Source organism: Phalacrocorax carbo, chromosome 3 (assembly GCF_963921805.1).
Source record: "Phalacrocorax carbo chromosome 3, bPhaCar2.1, whole genome shotgun sequence".
In the NCBI taxonomy this organism is placed as follows: domain Eukaryota; kingdom Metazoa; phylum Chordata; class Aves; order Suliformes; family Phalacrocoracidae; genus Phalacrocorax; species Phalacrocorax carbo.
The window spans coordinates 32,167,994-32,186,025 of record NC_087515.1 but is presented as its reverse complement, the minus strand read 5'-3'; the positions used below and the strand labels follow the sequence as shown (position 1 = coordinate 32,186,025).

Sequence of the window (18,032 nt, the reverse complement as noted above, 5' to 3'; positions counted from 1 at the left end):
CCTTTCCTTCAAGGTTCCTTACATTCAGCACTTGCGTGTGCTCCTGGTGAGTTCTGCCTGCCCACAGATCCAAGCCAGAGCCCCTCCATGCAGCACAGCACAGCTTTTTACACACAGCACTATTCTCTGCAAATGCCAAGGAGCAGTGGCATTGCCAATGCAGGAGGCACTTTGCACAAAGCATGTTTATTAGCTGTGACATAAAGCACAGCATTTGCAAAGAGCTAAGGAAGAAGACAGCTGCTGCAGCTCCCCTAATTACAGTTCCCCAGACATCAACAGTAATTTACAATTTGGATGATGTTGCTGGAACTATGATCTAGATCCACATACAAGCTCTCCTCCTCACTTTTATAGGCCATGTGTTATAAGAGATTACAACTATTCGAAGTGTTTCTCTGAGTTGGTTACCTCCTGTCAGGTTTTTTATTGTGCATTCTTCTTTTGCTACTGGAAAATACAGAATTTTCTTTAGACATAATCAGATAATCACATCTTATTACAGGCACAAGCCAGCAGGACTTGCTATTAGAAACTCTCCAATCTATCACATCAAAACAAAGAACATTTGTGACGCTTAGTAAAAATTATGCTTCTTTACACACATTTCACAGCAGAAGTGAAAAATACAAATAAAAAAAATCAGTATATAGAACAGGTAGAACATTAGCCTCACATATATCCAAACCCAGCTCTAAGTTATTCTACTACTATAGCATTTAGAAACATCTACTATGTTCAGCTATGGCTCCTGTTGTTATGCTGCTAAATAAAATTTAAAAGAACACACAGGAAGTCTGACAAATTAATTTAATTGTTGATGATGTTTTAGTTGCACAAAGAGGATAAAACATTTCAAACAGTTGCACTCTTGAAAGACCAAAACCCTTCCTCTTCCAGCAGTAGCTCTGCACTGTTCTTCTGACAAGAGACGGCATTTAAAAAAACCACACAAATGCAAGATGAAACTTAAAACATATGCAGACATATGAAACTGCAAAGACTGAATAGATATTGTAAGCCCAATAGTATACTTGGGTAAAGAAGTTGTAAAAAGAAATCAGAGCAAATTAAGACAGAAAAACTTTAAACTTCAGATGAGTATCCACACCAGGTCTGTACTTGTAAGCACTGAGAATAAAGACAATGTCGACTCAGAGACTCACGGTTTACATGGATCCAGTAATTTGGTGATGCTTTGTGTAATAAAAAGAGCACCAATCTCTAGCTTCTACAACAGCTTAGAACCGTGAAAGACCAACATCTGCTTGGTGTGGTGTCCTGCTCCCCTTAGTAGATGTGCAGCATGCATTTTGTGGCTGTATTGCTGCACAATCATGATTCTTCTCAAGTCAAGCTGTGAGTCAAATGAGAGGATGAGACTTACCCATGTTTCTCTGGACCCTCCACTGACAATATTTCACTACGGCTTTCATCAATGGGAAGGACATGCGCAATATATTCTCCATTCTGCTGGTAAAACTTATAAACAGCCACTTGAACTATGCATTGGTCACTGCTGCTTCTCAGCCAAGGGCTCAGGATGACAGGGCTCAGCCTCTCTGATGCATTAAGAAACAGGAATAAACCTAGAACAGATGAGGCAACAAGAAAGCTTTAAGAATAACAACAACAACAACAAAAAAGCCTCACAGAGTGCAGATGAATACCTGCAGTTTTTATGCCACTCACTCTCCAGCCCTTCCATACCTCCCAGTCAAAGATTATCTTTGCCAACTCGTTTGGAAAGTTTGCCCATTTTGTATGAAACTCATTAAGATCTGCCTGGGCAAGCAACATTTCAACTCGCCTTTGGATAGTCCAAAACAAAGATTACATTTAGATTTAACTCCCAGAAGAAAATGGACAAAGTGGAAAAAGTCATAAGTATTATTGATAGGGAAAAATAAGGAACAGCAATAATAAAACTCAATCAACCAATAGACTTCCAAAGGTAAGCCCAGACAGGTGATTATGGGGTTTTAGGTTTAGATTCTTATTTTCATGTACCTACTCTTCCTGGACTTCATCCCCATCCCTGCAATTTCTCAGATGTGGTCCAGAGCCAAAACATTATGGCCTTGTCCAGTGGGATCTTGATTTGACAGCTCAGATACACATTAATACTTTATATCTAGTTTTCTTTCCCAAATAAAGAGCACAAATTCAATAGCTTTACTTTTGTTCTTCTATAAATGGGAGTATGCAGCATTTTTAAGTCATTAGAGTCAGGATTAAGGCTTGACATCATTTTCTTTCTTCAGCAATTCATTCTAACGTATTAATTTTATATGCAGCTAATCCACATTAAACATTTCATTATTATCCGGTACATTGAATCCCTTGGCCTAATTCTATTTCAATACAATCTGAAGCTTATCCAGTGGGACAGAGGTAATGCATTTTCATCACACTTGCTCATTTCAGGTAAGTCAAATTACTCCCTTTTGGCAGCTGACCAATTTACCAATTTGCCCACAGAGCAAGCACATCAGGGTGTGTAGTTGGTAAATGAAAGGTGCAGTTAGGTAAATGAAAGGGACCAATCCCTGAAGCAAGAAAAACTATGATATTCCACAGATTCTAGCAAGACTGGTCAGATAATCAAGACAATGAGACTTCATTTCATGGAGAGTCCATTAATAAAGTCTGTCCATTAATACTTAAAACATGCAGATCTGATGAACAGTTTAATTTCACAGAGAGAAACTAAGGTTCAGCAGGGCTGTAATTTAAACCTCTTTTTAAGAGTTCATGAATTTTAGCAGGAGCATCAGCTTGGTTTTGAAAGTACCAAGGCTGAATCTTCGGAGGAATGATTTTCCACATTGAGTGTGGCTTAGCTGAGATCCAGGGTGTCTAAGAAATCCTGTGGAGGGGCCACGAATGGATCCTGCTCACCTTCACCTTGGTGTCTAAGCTGTGGACCACAAGGCGCAAATCAGCTGCTCTGAGCTCCTGTGTTAGTTCACCTCATCCTAAAATGGATCTGGTGAATTGTCCTTTGGTGGTCACATTTCTCTCCACAGAACTGAGGATCAAGAGCTCTGATTTTAACATCTCATTGTCAGATGCTGCTTTAGAACAGGGGAATTGCACTCATGCTCACAGATGTCCCCTTTGAAAAAGTCTGATTTGGCAATTCATGTTAGGTCACACACAGGGTAATAATGGAGGGGCTAAAAATGAAACCTGGACTCCTGTCAACCACCATGTTTCCCTCCCATACACACATTTATCTTAAGCAGTATTTTTGACTGACTTGTCAAAAACAGAGTACTTGACATTGGCATCATGTTAATAACATATCTAAAACTAGAAAACATTTGTACTGAAAGAAACACACAAATACATAACGTACAGCCTGCTCAGATGTCAAGGTTTGTAAACAGACGGGAGCAAAATGTAGTTGCAGCATTTTGTTTAAAATAACAAGATTCTTTTACATGAAATAATAGCCTTTAATCCAGTTACTAACAGAACAGTTTGATGAGTTTAAACAAACTGTTATTGTTACAATTATATATACACAGTATTTTTGCGGGTCAGTAAAATCAAAACAAAAACCCACCCACATGTATCATCCTTCCCTGTCTCTCCCTTTTATCGCAAACAAAAGGGAATTAGAGCACTAAATCTTGTGGCTTTAATTGTACCATCCCCATAAGAACACTGAATACTGTGACATGAAAGGGAGCAAAGAGACTTCTGCTGGTGGCAGAAAGACGCTAAGCGTTGCAGTAATTGCTGATGGTAACTTGCCAGGTGCAAGAGCCATTTGCTCATCTTACTGTCTTGCAACAGGGAGTCAGATTTTAAAAATAACAAACACAGACAGACAGCTCTCATTCCTTCTTTTCTTGTAGTGGTCCTAAACAAAGAGAGTTTCCAAGGACAGCCCCTCTTATAACCTGTTTTGGGGCCAGGTTTGAAACATCAGTGAAGTCTAGTAGTAGACAAGGCTAGCTGCTACAGCAAATTTGTCAGATAGTCACTAGCCTCCTTTGTTTTGGCTTTTATGTTTCTACTCTTTACTTACAGGGCTTACACTTTGCAGTCATGGCTTATTACCCATCACATGGCCAGTTCCACCCGCTAAATTATATTGTTAAAAGGAATATGATTTTGCCATGGTGGGGTCTACCCCAGCACACTCTCCCAGGATGCTAGGAAGAACAACCACACACTATGCTGCTATGAAGCGATGCCTAGAAAATCACTCCAAAGGGCATGGCCATTAGACTGTGTTGGCCTTACCACTGGTACACACTGGTCTTGTCAGAAATGTCCTCCTAGTGAGTACTGTTGGGGAGATCACCTACCTGGGCAAATAATAGAACTAGAACAGATTACCTTTTTTAAACGTAGATCTTAAAAAATATTTTTAAAATGAGAGAATAAACATAACTTTCTCCTTGCTTTTGAAAGCCCAACCATCTCATGGGTGACTTCCCTGTCTACTGCAGTGCTCTCTTTTTTTCTCTTACTGTTCATCTAGTCCGTAAGTGCTAAGGAAAGAACTATCAGAACTGCATTTGGACCTGGTGTTATTGGAACCATTTCCATAGTTGAAATGAGGGGTACTTGCTACAAAACCACACAGAAAGTACAGAGACTTTGTTACACAGAATTTGAAGATTCCTGTTCACTCACTGTGAGTTAGACCTGCTTATTACAGAGCAGACAGGTGAGTTCCTATAGTAACCGGGCCTGACACCTACAGTGTACATTAACATCGCACATACTCTTTTCCATGTAAGCAATAGGCTCGAAACACTAGTTCAGACAAACCCAATTTTGTGAGTTTTCTGCCTTTGAAGCATACATGACATACCTGTCAGTCAACTGCATATATACGCACACATACACAAAGACAACAGCCCACTGACAGAGACCCAGATCCTCTCATTAAAGTTGACAGGTCTTATGCTACTGAAATCAGGGGCGTCAAACCCCACAAAGGAATAACTAATGTGTCTGAAGTGAGAAATGATACATTTTGAACACAAATCCTCATACTCCTCCCTTCCCTCAAACACATAATCTCTCAGTCACTGCTTGCCACCGTTTCATGTGACAGCCTCCACAGGATCAATATGAGCATCATTTCCAGGATCAGACTAGAGACTGCTACTTAGAAAGAGTTAAAAGATCATAGAATCATAAAGTGTCCTGAGTTGGAAGGGAGCCACAAGGATCATCAAGCCCAACTCCTGTCCCTGCACAGGACAACCCCAAATTCACACCATCTGTCTGAGGGTGTTGTCGAAGTACTTCCTAAATAGCGTCAGGCTTGGCGCCGTGACTGCCTCCTTGGGGAGCCTGTTCCAGTGCTCCACCACCCTCCGGGTAAAGAACCTTTTCCTAATATCCAACCTAAACCTCCCCTGGCACATCCTCATGCCATTCCCTCAGGTCCTGTCATTGGTCACCAGAGAGAAGAGATCACACAGAGATCGATTACCCATCCACGCCAAGGGAGAGAAGAATATTCTGTTTCACACCAATGGACTTTCTGGGCAAAATAAGAAGCTATGAGTTCACTTGTATTTCCCTCTGGTGGGAGGGAATCCACGTGGCACACACTGTCTGAGATCACTGTGTAGGCCTGTAGGACTCTAAGGTTCCAGCTATAATTTCCTTGCACTTCTTTTCTCCTGTTAGCTTGCAGCTTTAATAAGGCTCTTGGGACCTTCCCGGGTGAATAGCTAGAAAAAGCACTGTAGCTTCAAACAGACTTCTGCTGCTATTTAGGTACCAAGGGATATAAGCTGAGATGAAAGGCCCCTTCACGGTACGTGTTGCCAGTTTCGTGTTCTACTGCTCAGGGCTCTTTTTTCGCTTTTCAGAAAGATGTTCACCAATGAGTCATTTCAGGAGTCTTCCACTACAGGTTTTAAATTGGACTCTGGCAGCACAGTGCAATGCTGATATTAAAGAGAAGCAGTTAAAATAATCACATTGTAACTAGATATACAGCCACAGACCCAGGCACTTAGCACTTCCTGGGTCCTGAGCTCATTCATCATCATCATGCAGAACCATGTGGTTGCAGTGGGAACAGCATTCAGCCTTTTACACCAAATACATCTGTGTTTGTATTTTGTGACTGAAACCCTGGGATCTGATATTGCTCTATGGTGTTCCAGAAACTGATAGTCTAAATTGCAAATACTTTATTTTCCACATTCCCCCTAAACACTCACAAACTCTGGGAGAAACATACCAATAGCATTCAGCTTTTAATCATATTTTCCCCTATATTTCTAATACCTGCAGTCACAATGCAGTAGTATTGCTGATCCTCATGTGTTGTGTCTGAAAACATCTCTTGCAACTTGCTGTCACTTCAGACAAACATGCATGACAAGATATTTATGCTTAAGCACAGGGAATTACTGCAGTTGACATAAAAGGAATATTACAAGACAAATTAATACATCCTGCATGAAAAAAAATTGCTGTTAATCCTTTGGGAGCTTGTTTACAACATTTTAACATTCATGTCACAAAAGGAAAAGGATGGCTTATCAGGTTAGTAGCAAGATGTTTTTGAGATGACGAGGACAGCTTCAAGTTGCACTGTTTGGAACTAATAAGGTAACAGAGATATTTGTAAAGAGGAAAACTGATGCTAATGTACTAAACATGTACAGATACACCATGAATAAAGCACCTGTCCAAAGAAACTTTCAAATGAAGGAGTACAGACTGGTAAGACTCAAAACCACACCAACAATGAAGGCCATTCCTGCAGTCTTTGGCCTAACATCCTTGTCTGATACAGATGCATAAAACATCTGAAACTCATGCCAGTAAGAATGCTGAGGCAACCCTGAGATGTTCAAAAGACAGAGCCATCGCTTGGCCCTAGGAACTGGGCAAACTTAGCATCCTATTGCTAGCCCCTTTAAAAACTGGTCATCTGATAACTACCCAATAACTTTGAACATGCCCTGCTAACTGCTCATACCCTAAATCCTTCCTAGGCAGTCTCAGGGTAAATGCAGTAAAAGGCCAGGTCAGGTCCTTCTGCTAAACAACCTCATAATGCTCAGCGAGGTCAGTGCACCCTTCTGCATCCTTTGACCTTTCCGAGGTAGCAGTCCAGGAAAGATGCTGCAGCCCAAAAAGACAGCAGCCTGAGAAGTTACAGTGGAAAATAAGGTTCTCCAGGAAAGTGTTCACTGCAAAAAATGGCAACCAGCTATTCTGGGACAAACACATGGATGTAACTCTTCAACTTGCAGCTGAGGTCTAGGATTTCTAGCAGGAAATATTCTTGTATACCTGATATCACACAATCAAATAAGATCTTAAAGACATGACATCTAACAGGGCAATGGGGCATAAAGATCAGTTACAAAAGTGGCATACATCAGAATTAATGAAGAGGGAAGTTCACATTATTTGAAAATATTATTTAGCAACACATCCAATCCAATAATACACACAGAGCAGACATCCAGATACCTGATACAAATTAAAGTGTCCCCATGCCAATTCAAGCAGATCTTTTCCCTAATAACCAAAGACCATAGTTTTGTTATTTCAACTTACCTTCTTGAAAAGCAAGGCTCAAAACACAGCAAGACTTGCTTAATCTGATCACAGATATAAAGCAGCAATTTAACAATCCTTTGCAAAACTGATAGATTGTTATTCTGAACATAAACTCCATCTTCCTACTAAAAGGATTTTATTACCTTTCACGTACAAGTTCAATACTCTACCAGATTAAATTAGAGCTGTAAAAACTATTAACAGGCAATGTCTGTTGGGGACTGTACAGTAGAAAAAAAAGTTAAATCAAGTTTTATGGTCTTTGGAGATGCTGACTGGAGAGCACGTTTCCACTAGCATCACAAAACAATCCCAAAGAACTGGTCTTTGGATTCCTCATTTTACACTCAACTTCCAAATTAACTCTTCAAGCAAAACTCTCATAGCAGGAGCTCTGTAGCTGGTAAAAGCCATGGAAGAACTGGGCACTGCCTGAGTGGCAACGTTAAGAAAAGATACTGTTATACTTTTTCTAGGCTTATTTATACGGATCTTCTAATTGCCTCATCAAGGCTCCGAAATGTGCTGAACACTAAGAATGTGAATAGTCTCCTGTGCTCAGTGCAATGTGACTGCATAAGCACCAGAAGATTTGCAACATGCTGTACTTGCATCTGACTTAAAATTCATGAAGGTAACAGCCTTTGAATTATTACAAAATTCGAAGCTGAACAATTCTTAACAATCTAATTATGGTAATGGGATGATATCTTACCTCTTTTGAAGTCCATCAGAGTTCTTGCTATTAGCTTAAATAGAACCAGAATTTCACTTCTAATACCTAGCAAGTATGTGAGCACGTTTCTCTAGATGATGCAAGCACAATTCAAAAACACTAATGAATTCATACTAACTCTTGCGGGCATGTAATACATCACACAAATGGACAAGTTAAGGTAGACATTAAACAACTGCAAACAGCATGTGGCCAAGATTGGTATCAGAGCAGAGATCTGCAAGTCAAGGGTCTTTAAAATGACATCCTATTCAAGTATTTTTCATTTCCTAAATATAAAGAGGGAGACCAATAATCCATCAAAGCAAAATAAAGTCAAATCTTGCCCACTTACTAAGGCACGAGGCAAATTTGATTTGCCCGATATGATTTCCCTTAAATTCAAAGACTTCACTCATATAAAACCTTCTCCCTCAAACACCCAGTATTCACTGTGATCCTTGGGAACTGCAGCAGTGCTACAGAAACATAACTTGAAGTTAGGAAAGACAGGAGTCCTCCCTTTTCTCACACTCCAGTCCCAGAAGTTTTCCTTATTAATTTACGTATTCTCTTAGGGACAACTCTGAAGCCTCACGCACAGAGGGAGCAGTCTCCAAGCAGTGACCTTCACACAGCTCTTTTACAGGTTTCCCCTGTTGCTTCCCTAAACTCAGGTGTAGTGTCCAAAGGAACACTATTATAAAACTTTATTACTATTTATCAGTTTAAATTCCAATAATTCTTAGCATATCCATATGAAAAGCTGAATCCCACCACACTACTTACTTTAGATAGACAACAATAAAAGACGTTTTTCTCACAAAGCATTTTACATCTGGTTTTTCAAAAGGAAAAAGTCAGAAAGAAGAAGAAAACAATTAAAAGCTCCAGGTATTGCTTCTGTAATGGGAGCTAGAGCCAGATGCTGTTAAAGCCCAATTCCTAAATGACTCAGCAGTGTTTGCTCCCAGCTGAAAAGCACCGAACTTAAAAAAGTAGTTAGTTAATTAAAAATTTAAAATTTAATGCCAAAATTAAAATCTTTCTTAGACAATGACAAAGAAGTGTTTAAACAATTCAACCTTGCACAGCTGATTAACCAATATGCATCTTCTCTTTTGCTGCTGACAGAGGCAAATGGCTAGTTACTTTTGAGATCTCGGTACTGAGACTTGAGGATAAGAGAATTTTCTGTCATCATGAGCAAGACAGATAGACAGACCTAAAGGGAAAGCTAAGAGGAAGCTGGTTCTGTCAGTAAAAACAGGGAGGCAGAACACCTGCTCAGTACTTTACAGTGTGTGCAGGTTAAGGGAAGGGTGTGAAAGGAAGCCTAATGCTGTGCCTCTAGTTGCCACTTTGCTCTCGAGTGTGCTTATTCAATTACACTCAGGAGGCTAAAAGCTTAAAAATTAAGAAGTCTGACAATACACTGATGCACAACTACCTGAATAGAAATGTGCCTGGAACAGAATAGGTATTGCAACAACTCACAGTTCAGTAACGTCAGAGACCACATTAAACAAGTAGCAAGCGCTATGAGTTATTCCCCTGAAGAACTAGAAAAGCCACCAGAGAAGGTGCGTAATTAAATCTATATGGTGTAGTCCTCCTCCTTTTTCATTCTGTGCCAGGTTTCAACTCATCACATAGAGGCTGCCATTATGTCAGCTTTAAGTGCACAAGAGTCATAACTCAGACCATCAGAGAATCATGAAATTGGTCCACAGATAGCATAAGTAAGATAAATCTTGAGGAGATGGTGTATTTTAATGCCTCATACATTTCAATCTGTCCTTGCCAGCCTCTCCTCTACATACATACGTGTACATCCATGCAACAGTACCAAGAGACAACTAGTTAGCCAACTCTCCCCAAAAGGTGATGATCCTATCCAAAGCTTGTTGAATGTCTAATAGCATAAAGCATCTGTCGCCAAATCCCTGCCAATCCTAGGGCTCAGTCATCCTTCCTTCATTCTCTAGTGTCCATGCCACTTCCATCCCAAATCTGCCTTTCAGGAACACAGTTATCAGTTCTGCACACCAGTCTTGTCTGGTAGACCTGCTTTCCACTCATCTTTTAGCTCCAGAACTTCGTCGTATTTTATGTGCTTTCCTAAGTCATTGTTGCAGGCATGAAAAAGAAGAGTGGCTTGGCAGTCCAATTACAGGATGGAAAGAAATGCAGATGGAAGAAACCTTTTGAGGACCACTCTGCTCTCCTGTGAAAACTGGACTGGCTGCTGGTTTTCCTTCAGCTGATGAAAAAAACCCACTTGACATTCATATACAGGAAGAAAGCAAGCTTCACCTACACACCACTTGTCAAGGAGCAGACAAGTGAGGGGACAATGACCGTTTCCTCTAGATCTGACAATGGGTTAGAGCTTCTCTGATTGTTGACAGACATGCTGAAAATGATGTGGTGATTAATGAAAGTCCAGAAGCTTACACATTATGACTTTTCCCTTGGCCTTCAAATCACTTATAAAAAATGTTCTCCAACAACTCAGCTAAACTTCACAATTGGATAGCATTTTATAAATTCAAAACATTGCACAAGCATTAACTGATTAAACCTTAGGACTCTCAAAATCCATTTTTCAAATTGGAAAAAATAGCACAAAAGTAAGGGGCTCACCTCTTTAATGCAGTAGAATCAGGCATCACATAGAATTAATAGTTTGAACTGCTCAAGTGCCAGTGATAGTATTTATGATGGCAACATTCATTTGAAAGAGCTGGTTTCATCTGTTTCTTGCAGTTAGCTTTTTAATTAATATTCTACCTAATCTGCCTTGTTTGTGAATTAAAACAGATTCTTCTTTCTATTCTAAAGACAGTGGCACAGGTGAAGGAAGGATGGTTCAGATGAAGTCTACATGTCCTGGTGAGATCAGATCTTAATAGACTGGAGTCCAGCTATCTGGTCTTGGTACTGGCCTCTGGAGAGCCTTCCAGCACAAGGAAGGAAATTATCTGTCCACTGCTGTCACAGATTTACAAGAAGATCACTGAACCACATGAACTGGAAGGCCCCTCTTCAGGTCTCCCCCAGTGTGCTGCCCTAGCAGGACTGTCATCAACATTAGATGAGGGCAGCTGTGGCTTTGTTCAGCCAAGTCTTGAAATGCTCAGGGCATGGAGATTCAACAGCCTCTCTGGATAACCTGTTCAGCACTGCACCCCGCCTCCTGATGAAAGCGTCTTCCCTAAAGTGCAACCTGGACCTCACAAACAGCAAACTGTCACCACCACCTCTTGTATCATCTGCTACTACTGAGAAGAATTTGGCTCTGCTGTCTTTCTATCTCTCCATTGGATGGCTGTAGGCCAGCACTAGCTCACCTCTCAGAAACCTCTTTCCAGCCTCAGCAAGCCCATCCACCTCTTTGTGGGGGCACGTGCTGAGGGCCCCTGAACACACAGGTAGCCCCCACTAGGCCCTTCCAGTTACTCCATATCCTCCTTGACCTGGGAAGGGGAGCTGAGGGCGGACACAGCAACCCAATGTGGCCTTGCCACACCAAGCAGGCTGGGGTAATAGCTCCCCTCATTTCTGGCTGCCTTCCTCTACCTTATTTTGGGTTGAACAGCTGTCTACCATATTTGCGATGGGTTGGGTCCTCTGTAATCCTCAGGTCCTCTTCAGCAGGACTACTCAGGCTACAGCTTCTCATCCTGGGATGCTGCAATGGCAGGACCTGTCCTGGGGCAGAGCGTCTCACTTCTGGTGGCTCCACAGGGCTTTTGTTAGCCCAATCCTCAAGTTTACCAAGGTCCCTCTGGAGCAAAGCTCTGCCATTCAGTGCATCAGCCAGGCCCCCTGTCCTCTCAAGTTGATGATCATCTAACAATTTGACCAGTGTCTCATCATGCAGGTCACAGATGAGGATACTGAACACTACTAGCTCCAGTACTGGCTCTGGGGCCAGCTCTGCTCCATGCTGGCTACCACTGGGCATGAAGCCACCAAGTATTATTAGCCTCTAAGCACAACAGCCCAGCCAGTTTTCAGATTGTCCAACAGGCTATTCACCCACCCAGACCTCCTCGGCTCCCACATGAGAGTGCTGAGGATGACGGTGCCTAAAGCTTTACCAAAGTCAAGGTGAAGTACATCCATGGTCCTCTGTTGCTCACACAGCCAGTCATTTGACACACAAGACCATCAGGCTGGTGACCTATGATGTATGCTTGGCATATCCATGCTGACTTTTCCCAACTATTTTCTTGTCTTCTGGGAATGGAGTCAAAGAGAACATGCTCCATGTTCTTTCTAAGGATTGATATGAGGCAGATGAGTGTGGGGTTCTCCAAGTCCTCCATCTTGCTCTTCATAGAAATTAACTGACATACTGCTAAGGGTTGTCAAGGACCCCCTTCTCATAGATTTTAGATGCTCACCTCAGCTTACTTTTACGGCACCTTTGGGTGTACCCAGTCCCAGGGATATAAATGCATCCAGCTCATCTGAGTAGTCCCTAGCTTGGTGCTCTCCCAGTGCTGGCTGCCCCATTCCTGAAACCATACTATTATATGCCAAGGCTCAGGAGCAGTCTTGGTCTGAAAAGGCAGAAAAAAATAGGCACTGAGTACTTCCACCTTCCCGGTATCATCTGTCACTAGGTTGTGTTGTCATCTCCTTCTAAAAATGCTTTAGTGTGTACCATGGAAGACCAATGGATCATTTTAAATAGGTTCTTTTTTTTTTTTGAACCGGGCCAGAAGTCTCACTGAAGGCCAGACCTCTTTACAGATAATACCTCAGAAAGTCACTGCACCAAAGAGTCCAAGAGAATGAGGGAAAAGACAGCTGGCAGCTATGAATGGACAGACAGTGACAACAGTGAAAAAAAGAGGAGCTTCAGTCATGTCAAAAATGACCACTGAAGTACATGTATCTCAAAATATTTTTGCTACAATGGCAAACCAAAATTCCTGTGCGTCATCTCTTCAGTTTGCTATTATTTACTGTGAGTACACCATGATTCACTTAGAAATCCCATTTCTGCTGAGGAAGAGTCATTTCTTCTTTACTTATTCTGCAAACTGCCTATCACATTTTTGGACTCAGAATACAATGAACTGACTGTAGTAATAAGGACACTGCTTTTTCCAGCACAGACAACCAAGCCCTCCATTCTTCTTGTAGGCAAATACCCATGGGGCTTCAATGTGGGTTTCACATGAGTACAAACTGTAGAAGTTCAAGCTCTCAGTAAACATTATGGATGAAAGACTGTACAGCTCTTTTGCTCTAAAAACAAAAAACACAGCCACAGGGGATCTTCCCACTGAACAGGAACATGCCAATCATCTCAACATGTTGTAATCCTACCTTCAGTATGCCTTTTAAATCAATGCTACTTCTCAAGAGATAAATGCTTATCTTAAAAAATAACAAATTTGGACAGCACAAAGCCTTGCTATAATGGAGACATTTTACATGAAATTCAATTAAATGGCACTAACCATTATACACCACAGAAGTTTTCTTCTTCATGGAACAATCAGAAAAGAATACTTAAACGTCTCTGAAATGCCATCACAGCCCTACCAAGCATTTCTGCCTCAAAATCAAACTGAGAAAGTGACACACATTATCATTGGGGAAGAGGTGGATGGAGGTATATCTGCAAAGTGGTACAAGGCTCTTCTGACCAACTACATTCAGTGTCACTGAAACTACATGAGGAGAGAAAAAAATAAAATAGGCAGACATCATTCTGTTGGCATGCTGAACAAATTATCTTTAGCTCATTGACGTTCTAATTTTCTAGAAACAGGCATAGTTATGCTAAGAAGGTTATGACTTGTGTATTTATCTTGGTTACAATTACTCTATCCTCTTTTCACTTCCCTAAGATAGAGCATAAAGGAGAAATGCCATTCTATTTGTTTTCTGTTGGCTGTAGACTGAAAGAACTACTGTCTTATTAAAAGACTCTCTCCTTACTCTAGTTTTATCCTGGAGATAACAGAACAAGGACTGGATGGCAAGGTGAACTGGAAATGGATTTTGGCTCATAATATGGATTTTACACAGCCCAGGACAGCACTCGAGTCAGAAGCTGGCTCTGCCTGACAGTGATTCCAGCTGATGTTTTCAGTGAGTCCTCATCAGAAAGACATTACCATTATCAGTACCAAAGTGAGACATTTTGGTGAGGTGGTGTAACTGAAAGTTGTGTGGTTCCTGTACTGCAGATACACAGTGGATTTTGACCTCAGTACTGTCAGATTCTGTCTGCTCTAAGCCCTAAATGCCTCCTAGTGCTTATCCCTATGGAGCAAAAACCCAGTGAATGTTACTTTTGAAATGAACAGGTACATCAGATAGCATGTGTGAGAGGTACAGAAGTGATTTAGAAGCCCAAGGAGATCTGGCCCATGAGTGGGGACAGCTTACCTTAACACACTATCCTTGCCCTCAACTTTTCACTCTGACAATAGATGGCCTACCTGCTAGTAAAGCACTAGTAGAAACACCTCATTTCGCAAACTGATGTATTGTGGTGAACTGGTGCAGTGTTTTATGCAGCATGCTATAGATGAAAGTCAAAAGTAAGCAGAGTGAATTTAAGGTACTCCTGGGAAACCACCCATGTTTTCTTTAAATTTACAAAGGTCACTGGTGTTCTACACAGCGACAAGGAAGGATGCTTAGGGCTTAGTTTTGATACAGCTGCTTCTAAAAGCCTGTACTGTAAATCACCATATTATTACAGGAGGAATGATCTTACCTGTTAATTCACTTTTACACTATTCACATAATTTGCCTACATTTTGCATTTCACCTGTGGGTCAGTTTTATTTGCGTGACTATGCTGCCTTCCTTTCTTAATTGGAGGCATTAGCACAAGGCTGCCAAAACCTGTGGCAAGGGATAAGTTATTTAAACCCAGACAAGATTCTTCTTTCTTTGACTTCAAACAAAACCTTATGACCACCTGTCAAATGATCCAAGGTTCAGTAAACCCATGGTTTTTTTGAAAGCATTACTTCTGGCCTTAAATAAGTCTGACAGCCCTCTTTTAAGGATGGAAAATAAACTCCCCTAGGAATAAGCTAGTGGAGGCAGCAGACATGTAAGCTGTAATACAACAATGAAGAGCAAACAGAGAGTTCTCCTATTTCTTGTGACTTCCAGCCACATAGGATTTACCGCTATTGCTTTTCAATAACCTGAGTCCTACACAGGGTTAATGTGCTATGGGCTGTTATGAAGTGGCTGGCAGAGATTCCATAAAGGTTACAGGAGATACCCCAGCTTCACCAAATACCTCTCCCTCCCTCTTTTGCTTTTAGATAAAGGTAAATATTGCAAGGTCATATGCCATAGAAATACAGTGCTGACAGCACATCACTATGGAGGCACTAACAAGCCCATAGGTATTTGTGCATATATGTCATATTCGACAGCATGCACTTTTGCAGTTCCTGCAGGAAGTATTTTTCACCCTAACTGGCAAGGTTTTAATGGCTTTTTTATTAAACTGTTTTTAAAAAACAAGGAATAACATGGGTTTTCTGTTCATTACAAATGCAGAACTGATCCTGAAGGGAACACTGCAGAGACTTTCAGACTGAGGAGGCTTCCAAACCATTTCCATCTTTGAAGATGATCTATCAAGGTACTTAATTTAGTTAACTCTCAGTATGGCTCTTGTTCTACATACAGTTGATAGTTTGGGTTTTTTTCCTTTAGAACAAACACGTAAAAGAAAACAAACAGAACTGCTGAAACAGAAAAAAGCTGACTTCTTTTGGCACCCTTCAACACTGAGCAACTATCCCACCTGACTCTTGCAGCAAGAGAAAAGGTGGAGTAGTCACTTTCAGCTCTTGGCATTCTTGTAGGAAAATCAACTGAGCAGGAACTCTGAACACAGGCAGATGGAGACAAGAAGAATGTTGGTGAGATGCATGACACCAGCATCCTCTCTTCAGGGCTATAATTCAGCATTCAAGCATGGTCAGATGAGATAAGGAATCTTAGGACCTTTGTGGTTTGATATACCTGATATTCAAAGCCTCTGCCAGAAGACACTGGCACCTTCCAGCCCACAACCAAATTAAACACTAATAAATGTGTCAGTGAGTCTTCATTCATTTTTCAAATTTGCATAGAAAATAGTATTAAGGCCTGTAGGAGCACTATGTCTTCCTTTATTTGGGAACAGCAGACAACTAGAACATGGTAGTTGTTTTACACCACCACACAGCCCACAAAGCCAAGAAAATGCTCTCCTGAAAATGCTAACCTGGTACAGCTAGATGGAAATCAGATGACACCGTGTATTACAGTAAAAGTAAAAGCATCAACTTTGTAGTAAGCAAAGCATACAAGACCCAAACCACACCAAATAGGGTGGTGACGAATGATATATAAAACCATAAAAGACAACCTATGTGGTCCTATACAGTTCAGCCTGCAGCCCTCAAATTAAGAGGGCAATATACAGCAAACTCATTTTGATGCTATTGCTGGAAATACTAAAGGGTGCTCGAGGGTTTGACATCAGCCTGCTATTTGCAGGTTTTAATACCTTGTGTGGGGGAGATGAAGGCTGATCAAGGATCATGGTATATTTATGAATACTTGGAACATAAACCATCCTGAAATATAACAGCACTCAAAAAAATCAAAATATTTCATATTTTCTAGGGAGCTTAAGTACTGGGTAAAGCTAGCACCACCTACATTACAGCTTACAGAATAATATTGGCTTTATACAAATAACAGTGGCAATTTCTTCTTTGGCCTCTAGATTTCCAGCAGAGCTATCAATTTATGACAGAGGGTTTCCATCATGTGGATACTTACGCAGTCAAAAACAGAGTTGCAGCTGCTATTTATTTCATGTAGATCACCCTAAAACCTTCACAGCTGGTAAATTTTGGCCTTTATAATTCAGATACTTTTAATGTAGTACCTTTCCTCCCCAGCCAACTGCTTCAAAAAAAATCAAATCATATCTGCCTGTTTTATCAATGATGCACCCTCTCACAGGTGCTGACACTTTCTTCAACTTTGCAGTTATTTCAGATAGATTAGGAAGACGCCTCCTGCCTTAGCACTCAGCATATCAGGTGAGACTTAGGAGGATCTCAGTTATAAGAAGATTGTCAGTTTTAGGGGAAAAAGCACTGATGTCCTATCATAGTTCCTTAGTGTCAGGGTCCACTTGAAACTAAAACCTTTATACAGTGAGAAAATAAAGACACATTCAGCCTAACCTTTATTCTTCTACATTAGCAAATTACCCTATTTCTGTCCTGAATAAAATAAATCTTTATCTTCTATAAGCAAAGGAACTAGTCCACATTTTCCTTGTCCCTCTTTGAGCATGTACTTTCATACACAAACTACCAAGCCTACTAACTACACCACTCCTCACATGCACGTAGTACTTACTGCAAGGAGAGAACATGGAAGAAGATCACTTACAAAGAATGTGTGTGTACTGGCTTTGACTGAGATAGAGTTAAATTTCTTCAAAGTATCTTTGAAGGGGTTATATTTTGCATTTGTGATGAAAACAGTCTCGGTAACACACTGATGTTTTCATTACTGCTGAGCAGTGCTTACACAGAGTCAAGGCCTTTTCTGCTTCTCACACCACCCCATAGCGAGCAGGCTGGGGGTGCACAAGAAGCTGGGAGGGGACACAGCCAGGACAGCTGACCCCAACTGACCAAAAGGATATCCCACACCATATGATGTCATGCTCAGCATAAAAAGC

At 41.0% G+C, this 18,032-nt stretch overlaps 1 protein-coding gene across 1 annotated transcript in view; it reads right to left on the bottom strand.

The window, feature by feature from the left end:
* The window catches only part of ALK (ALK receptor tyrosine kinase), a 239,075-nt gene that overhangs the window by 175,515 nt on the left and 45,528 nt on the right, over nt 1-18,032 (bottom strand). Inside the window, exon 3 of the mRNA XM_064446430.1 lies at nt 1,388-1,589. Within this exon, the coding sequence (XP_064302500.1) occupies nt 1,388-1,589 (202 nt within the window). The remainder of the gene's footprint in view (nt 1-1,387; nt 1,590-18,032) is intronic.